Genomic DNA, 8,803 nt, shown 5'->3' on the forward strand with positions numbered 1-8,803 from the left:
TGTCCAACTACACTGCCAAATCTAAATAAAGGCATAAAAACATCAAAAATAAATCTTGTGAAAAAAGTGACTACGTGATCAAAAATACTAATGTTAAATTTTGATTTGTTTTGCCTGTTATTATGAGGGTCTTGATAGATTCTTTGAATCATGCTAGGGTTGTAGTGGTATGAGATTTTTACAGTATGATAATCGTCTCAGAAAATAGCACTTTTTCACGGTATATATTAAACAATAATTCTTAACAGTAACAGTGACAAGAATAAGAACAAGTTATTAGTGTCAGTTGGTAGAAATCTTCCTTCTGAAAAAAACAAAAATAAATAAATAAATAAATAAAAATAAAGCTATAAGCCTTATTTATATCTGTATCACACTTTAACATTTTAATTAATGTTTTAAAATGTTATCAAATGAAAATTTAACAACTTTTATTTGTTGTGTGCTGGACAACAGAGATATAGGCTACTAAATTAAAACATGGACAAACATGTATTCCTTAAAAGTGATGTTTAAATATGTAAATATTTATTTAGGTTTTCTCTCAGAGCAGCTCTGGTGATGGACCATGTCTATATAGACGCTGAAAACACCATTAGCATTCTGCATGCGTACTTCAGTAAGTAGTAGATAAAACGGCGCCACTCAGAGACATGCAGAATCAAGCAGATTATTTATGTTGCTGTCTCTTTGCGCTGTAATATTCACAGACACATATCATATCTGCTTTTGATTTATCACGATTGTTTACGACTGCACCGGGATTCCCTTTGCATCACGGAAGTCAGATAGGATAGGATATTAGATAGGATCTCTGTCTCTCCCATTTTATCTGCTTTAAACAGCCAAGTAAATGCACAGTGAAGCATGTGAGATGGATATGCAAATGTTTACGGTATAATAACCGTGCATGTTCAAATTATATGGACTGTCATACCGGTATATCGTTACAACTCTAAATTGTGCTGAGAATATTGATACCAACTTTGCCATAGTTGGCTGAACTTCCTCTATGCCATTTAGACTTTGTTTGAAAACATACTTTTTGAACTCCTCCTAGACTGCTGGACTGATTTTTCACCAAATTTGATTCAGGTCGTCTTCAGAGTGTGCTAGCAAAATTAATGGATTTCATGTCAATATTAAAACTGTTTTCATTTACCGTATTAACAGATCTGACGGCATGAACTACATCAGAGGCTGTATGTGAAAACTTTACTACATATTGACAACAAACTTTGTTTCATTGTCATCTCACACCACATCAATTTGGTAACAGTGCCACCTACTGGTGTGCAAAAATGATACGCTGTTAAATCATATTACTAGTGATTGTACTTATGATTTTTCAACCATTTCATTGTCTCCAGATGTCTTTTTGTCTATTTACTCATTTTTGCAATTGGTCTGCTCCCTGATATGCTTAGCTCCTATTCTGCCTCTGTTTGGGTCCCTTAATTGCTGCTTGTAGCTATGTTTTGTATATGCATATTTTATATTTATTTGTATTTATATTTATGTATTTATTATATGACTGAAGTATACAATTGTAATGAATTATGTATACTGACTCTAAACCAGTGGTTTCCAACCATGTTCCTGGAGGCCCAACACTGCATGTTTTCCATGACTCCTTAATCAAACACACCTGATTCAGATCATCAGCTCAATAGTAGAGACTCCAAGGCTTGACATGGGTGTGTCAAGTAAAGGAGAGATGCAAAATGTGCAGTGTTGGGGGACCTCCAGGAACGTGGTTGGGAACTACTGCTCTAAACCATCTCAGACTTAGATTTAAATATCTTTATTCTAATCATAAAAATCCAGTGAATGTTTTTTACCAGGGAAGTACACAAATACCAGAAAACTCAAGTGTGACAGGTAGTGATGGGAACTTAGGATCATTTGACTCGGACCTTTGAGTCTCGTTTAGCAAAATGAGCGAATCTTTTTTTCGAGTCATTTCGTTCATTTTAGAAAAATATAATTTAAATGTTATGTGTTACCTCCCTAATACATCTACTGCTTACACAAACGTTGATCACACTACAAACAAAACAAAACTATAATGCTATTAGAAACAGAAAAGATTAATTCATTGTTTACCTGAGTCTTTAGTCTATGATTAGCTCACCTCGCCTCTTATCTGACCAGTTTTCGGGTTTGAGTCGTTCGTTCATCATGTGACAGCCCAATAAGCTAAAACTATGCAGTCTGAGCCGGAAAGAGAATTGAGTAGTTCATCTCTCAAGTCTTCGGGTTTGAGTCATTCGTTCATCACGTGACAGCCCCATAAACTTAACCTATGCAGTCTGAGCCGGAAAGAGAATTGATTAGTTCATCTCTCAAGTCTTCGGGTTTGAGTCGTTCGTTCATCATGTGACAGCATCATAAGGTGAACGAATGACTCCAAAAATCTGAAGACTCGAAACAGGTGAACTAATTCCAGTACAGAACCTAATAGGATGTTGCGCATGGGTGACTGAACAAATCACTCCCCGAGACGACTCGTTCGTCCGAGTCACATTAAAGATTTGTTCAAAATGACCCATCACTAGTAACAGGACATTTTACTTGATTCAAATGATTGAATTGTATGTCTCCACACCACGATTTTTACCTAAAACAATATTGATTTTGATTTGAATCTTTCCACTTTTTAACATTTTGTTGTTGTTGTGTTGTTTTTTCCACAGCAAATGTTGATCTATGATCCTAACAAGAGGATCTCTGCAAAGAATGCTCTTGTTCATCGGTTCTTCCGTGATGTCACCATGCCAGTGCCCCCCTTACGCCTCTAAAGTGATCTGTGATGAGTACTTAAGCAGCACTGGAGTTTGCTCTGGGTCCACTTTTTCTGAGAATTATTTCCCATTTATTAGGAAATTCTTCCATTTTATACTATGATTTTTTTTTTTCCGATTTTTTTATTTTTATTTCATTATTCTAAGGTAATATTGTTATAATTAATGATTTTAAACTGATTTTTGATGGTTTCATAAAATGGTTGTCTCTGCAACTTAATAAACTTGTGACATTTTGCTTACATTGTGTTACATATTGTTTCCACATTGTTTTTTTCCCCCAACAACTTACCCAACAGGCAAATTAGAAAAGTGAAATATAAATTTTAGAAATTACTTTGGAGAACTAGTTCTTTCTATGTAAAAAATCTTACGTTTCCTTTTTGTACTTCTTAAGCTTTACCCTTGCGCCACTGTCTAAAATACATTGAGTGTGGTATGTATTTCTTCTTTGATGTAGCTATATTTTATATTTAAATTTATTTTAAGCTTAAATTGAATTGCATGTAAATAAATGTAATTAGCACTGGTTTATTAGTGCTGCATTTGCAGTAAAGGATAGGCATAAATACATTTGACAAATACATTTGAGAAGAGAAGAGGCCTTTTACAGTCCTACTGTACCTTGAGACACCTGGAGCCTGTACAATGAAGCTGTATTTGCTAGTCGTCTAGGTAAGTTTTAGATTAGTTTACACCAACACTGAGTTGTGGTACTGTAAATGTGGGTTGACTTTTACCATTGTTCAAAGTTATAGTAACCTAAGAAGATCCATAGCAAATCTGTTGTGTAGGTTTTGGTCTGGGTAAGATGGTCTTGAAAAAAGTCTGGCTTTCAGTGGTGATAATTATAACTTTAATTCATCACACAATTCAAGCAATTATGGGTGAGTGTATCCACCTTATTTTTCAATGTGGAAGTAAGCTGTTTTCTGATAATGTGAGACTTCCAGTTCATAAGCTGCCGTAGGGAAATAACAAGAAGAATAACGAAGTGCAGTAAACTGTAAAACAGTTTGCACTACAAACCATCGTGTTCATAATTAAAATAATGCATTAGAATAATATAATAAGCATGCCCGTAGTCAACGACCCACCCCATACTGCTAAAGGTCCAGAATTTGAGTACGTTTTTTTTTTTTCTTCTTTTTTTTAAATTGTTCTTTTAAATAACAATGACATTTAAAGTCATAAAGAGTAGGAAATACCTTATTTAGTATAAGAAAAGTCTTAATTATATTTTCAAGAGGTCTTAAATTTGGGTAAGGAAAGACAAGAATCGTGTTATGGATAAATTGCGCTAGTCAGTTGAAGTGCGCCACACGGACCATTTATCCGCTTGGATCACAGTTCAAACAGCAGCGGAGCGCAAATTTACTAGAGCAGATGTGTTTGCGAGCACTAAACAGCACTGGGAGATTCAGAATGAAGCACTTGAATTCGGTGAAGAACACAATGACTCAGCAATTTAAACAGGTGAAACACTGCACAATGATACAGTCAGAATCATTTACCAGGGATTTACTCTACTGTAACACTAGCTGCACCATGGTATTGTGGCAGAAATGTGGGATATATAGAATTGTATTATATTATTAATGTAGATGTATTAAATGAGTAATTACAGTATTGTGATTGATCTATAGCGTTTGTGCATTTATACTAACACCACTGTTCTTCATACAAATACTTAAACCATGTAGTTAATTTTTATACCATGGTATATATGCATGTGTGTTTTTTTACTGGTTATCATTATGTATGCTATTATGGAAGACTAAGGGTACAGTTTAATAACAACAATTAAATTTCACCATATCCTTTTTTTTTTTTTTAACAATTTTTACAGATGTTACTGTTTTTGATAATGAACATTATCTGAGCTGTAAATCATGATATCGGTTTAATATGTTACTAAACATTGCCCTATCCTACTCATTCTATATTAATTCTATTTCTACAGGTCTTAAAAAAGGTAACAAAAAGCCTTAAATTTGATTTAAAAAATCCTGCAGATACCATGTAAGCCTAAATAGTTAAAATTCCTTCCTTGATATTTGTTGATATTTGTGTTTTAAAAAGGAGGACAGACTGCATAGGGCCCAGAGGTTGAAAGGTACCCAGAATGGGGGCCCAGAAACGTCAGTGGAGGGTTGTAGCATGGGACAAGGAAGAACACAGTACATTCTGACCAGGGGCGGTTCTAGACCCTTTTTAGATTGTCATCTACCTTTTTTGTTTGTTCAATTTGCACACAGGACATGGTTGGAGCTCTTATTTTTGAACTCTGAAAGTGCACCAAATTAATGAATTTAACTTTAAAATGTTATACATACACCCACCACTGTCTCACAGATTCTTACATCACCATGATGTGAGCCCCCAACTACCACCATTACCCCCTTAAGTTTTGCTGCAGGCTTAGATGTTTGCAAATCCTACAAACACCCCTGGTCATAAACAAACTAAATTGGATGTGTGTCAGTATAAAGGATCTGTGCATTTATTGCATTAGTAATATCACACACGCCTCTTAATTAACTTATTGCTTTAGGTATTTGTGTATATTTACTGAAGAAGGTGATACATGATCTTGTTAAGCAGTTTGACAACATTTTAAATGTTTTTTTATTTATTTTTTTTTTTGGTGCATCAAAATCATGCTTATTATGGTACCAACAGACATGCTAATCCGGCACAAATTGGTGCATGAGAAGTCACCAAAATAAAGTATTTGAACCTCATAATTAAATACAAAATTGGGTGGGAACTAATAAAGGTCCACTTTAAAAAAAAAAAAAAAAAAAAAAAAAAAAAATAACCCTTCCGCTAGGCTGGCTATGGGCCTGATAAGACACATCAGTTTGCAATATCGAGAAGTAAAACAAGCTGTTTTGTATAGCTGAAAATAGCTGGACGTGGATGAGACCTGAAGCCAGATACCTTAAATGTACAAATGGCTGCGCCAGCTCTCAAGTATGTTTTTACACACAAGAAATTGATCTTGCTGACAGGAGCTTCTAGTGCAGAACATAGTAGTGCAGAAGTGCAGATATACATAGAAATTAAGGCAATAACATATAACACAATAATAAGAAAACAAGCAATAAAATTTAAATATAATGAAACGGTAATAAAAAGAATCTACATACTAATTGACAGCATTTTGAACGTATAGATATGTGGTTTGCAGATGTACAGTTATGAGATTTAAGATGCATAATTCTGAGATATTGTAGGCCGAACTAAAGTCCGCAAACAGAATATTTTTAGTAAGTCCCAGTAATATCCTTCAGGTGGGACAACACCAGTTTCTCAAATGATTTCATAATGACAGATGTGAGACTAGTAGGTCCGTCAAGGTCATTAAGTTCAGGGAATTGGGGTATTTTGGGAGCCAGAATGATATAGTGGAGTATTTGAGGCAGTAGAAACTTCACACTGCTCTGGTGAAGGTCTGCATGAAGATAGGGGCCAACAGGCAGGTAAAATGCCGTTTGGGCCTGAAGCTTTTCTAGTCTTTTATTTATTTATTTATTTATTTTTTTTTTTTTTTTTTTGAAGACTTGGCAGACAACCTCCATACAGACCATGATCAGACTGAATAGCAGGGAGAGGGTGTTGGTGTGTAAAGTGTAGATCATAGTCGGTGTGGGGTGTGACTGGGCTTATCAAACCTATAGTAAAACATGCAGCCAGTATTTTGTAATTGGTAATGTTCCTCAGGCCCATCCAGACTGATGCTGGATGATTGGTTAAAACTTTTTTTTTTCTCTAGCTTTCCAGAATAGCTTAATTTTTAACCACTTTTTTTAACCACTTTTTTTTTCTTCTTCTTCTTCTTCTTCTTCTTCTTCTTTTCTGATAATTATTTCCCGATAATTATTTCCCATTTGTTTGGAAATTGTTCAGTTTTATACTACTATTATTTTTTCCCACTATTATTATTTTTTTTATATTTCATGATAAGATAAGATTTTTCTAATTAATGATTTTAAACCTAATTTTGATGGTTTCATAAAATAGTTGTCTCTGCAACGTAATAAACTCGTTACATTTTGCTTACATTTTGTTACATGTTGCTTCCACATTGTTTTTTTTTTAAACTAACTTACCTAACTTAACTTAAAGGTGAAATATATATATATATATTTTAAAAAGCTCTTTATCAAAGCACCAATTAAACAGCAATAAACACATAATAATTGTATTTAACAAGTTGTATCTGAAGCATTAAAAATGATAATGATTATGATCAAAGATGATAATGATGATGACACTGTCATTGATATATTATTAACATATTTATATATGGTATATATATGGTAGGCTACTTGTCTAAATATTTACAGTTTTGTGACTGCATTATGAAACCATGGTAGAATGAAATCAAACACTGTGACTCTTGTTTAAATGTAAGCTGGTCTCAGAGATGTTGCATTTTTAGCACTGGTTAAACAAGACCAGTTTTACATGGACACCAAACATTTGACACAGAATATTGAAAAATGCCTTCTAAAAATGTACTCTTCACATTTGAATGATGCTTGTCTAGTCATTTAAAGTCACTGAAACTCATTTGTCCCTGTCAATGTTACTTCAGTTGTACATTATTAATACAGTTTAGAACATAGTTAAAAACTATTTCTTTAGGCAGATTTTCCAGTAACTGTGTGCGTATTTATTATTGGTTGCATTTTTTATTTTTATTTTTTGCCCACACTGAGGGCTCTGCACTTTTAAGCCAACTTTTTGGCTTTTGCCATGTTTTATGTTTTACTTTTTTGTAAGGTGTCTTTGAGTGTCATGTAAGGTGCCTAAAATAAAATGCATTACTATTATTATTATCTTTCTAAGAGTCACAATACGCAGTCAGGAGAAACACGCTGGAGCACCAATAAAGTCAATAGTTTTTTAATCAAGAAACACAGGGGATATTCCACAGCAAAGGCTTGATATGACACACGTAACAACGAGTAGACCCAACAGAGACAGAATGAACAGACATTAACTAATATACAAGGGATAATTAGGGGAAACACAGGTGCATGAAATAATCAATCAAAACAAGAACAGGAAATGACCAAATAAGGAAAATCAGGAAGAACTACTGGGGCAAAACGGGTCCAAAAGTCTGATATATCACACCCTGGAAGGCGGGTCATCGTGTCGTAAACAACAACAGAGGAAGGCATAGATGGAAACTTATGAGGAGGCTCAGGAGGAGGACGGACATCCAGGAGGAGGACGACAAACAGAGTCTTCGGTGGAGATGACAGGAGAGACCAGGGCGGACCAGACGGAGGGAGGAGCCAGGAGACAGCAGGAGAGACCAGAACGGACCAGATGGAGACAGGAGGGACTTGGAGCAGAAGGAGGCAGGTGGTGCCCAGGCCACAGCCATGATGATGACGACCCATGGTGGAGCTGACAGAAGGAGAAGCCATGGAGGAGGAACGGCTGACGACTCCAGGGGGCTGACAGATGGCGACAGAGTGGGTGGCAGAGGAGCTCGAGGCGGAGAGCCAATGAGTGAGGGTGACGAGGAGGATCCGGAGGGCCGAGTTGGAACTGATGGCTCCGGTGACTGATGCGGGGGCGTGGATTCGGGAGGCCGAGGTGGAGCCGGAGGGATGGAGGAGCCTGACGGAGCAGGAGGGATGGAGAGACGAGGCGAAGCCGGAGGAGTGGAGTCCCAAGGTGCAGGATGGATGACGACAGCCCAAGGTGGAGCTGGAGGGACGAGGGAGCCCGGTGGAGCCAGTGGACTGCCGGGCCACGGCGGAGAGGAGGGAGATAGGAGCCATGGTGGAGCCGCTGGGTCAACGGGCCGAGGCGGAGTCCTGGACTCTGAGGTTCCGAGGGATCCTACAGTCTCCTAAACCCACCGCACAGATGGAGGACTGAGGGTGAGCGGAGGGGCTGCCAGAGGACAGCAGAGGAGGAGGCAGGAGCAGGTGGGAGAGTAGGCATTTGTTAGCCTCCTCAGGGCTGAGCTC

General features: G+C 36.8%; 1 protein-coding gene across 3 annotated transcripts in view; it reads left to right on the plus strand.

Annotated features, from left to right (window-relative positions):
- The window catches only part of cdk2 (cyclin-dependent kinase 2), a 39,043-nt gene extending 35,997 nt beyond the window's left edge, over nucleotides 1–3,046 (plus strand). For all 3 annotated transcript variants that reach the window (XM_051103980.1, XM_051103981.1, XM_051103979.1), the window contains exon 8: nucleotides 2,697–3,046. In XM_051103980.1, coding sequence (XP_050959937.1) covers nucleotides 2,697–2,801 — 105 coding nt within the window. In that variant the 3' untranslated portion in view covers nucleotides 2,802–3,046. The remainder of the gene's footprint in view (nucleotides 1–2,696) is intronic.
- Nucleotides 3,047–8,803: the final 5,757 nt, after the last annotated feature.

Source organism: Labeo rohita, unplaced genomic scaffold, assembly GCF_022985175.1.
Source record: "Labeo rohita strain BAU-BD-2019 unplaced genomic scaffold, IGBB_LRoh.1.0 scaffold_61, whole genome shotgun sequence".
Classification (NCBI taxonomy): domain Eukaryota; kingdom Metazoa; phylum Chordata; class Actinopteri; order Cypriniformes; family Cyprinidae; genus Labeo; species Labeo rohita.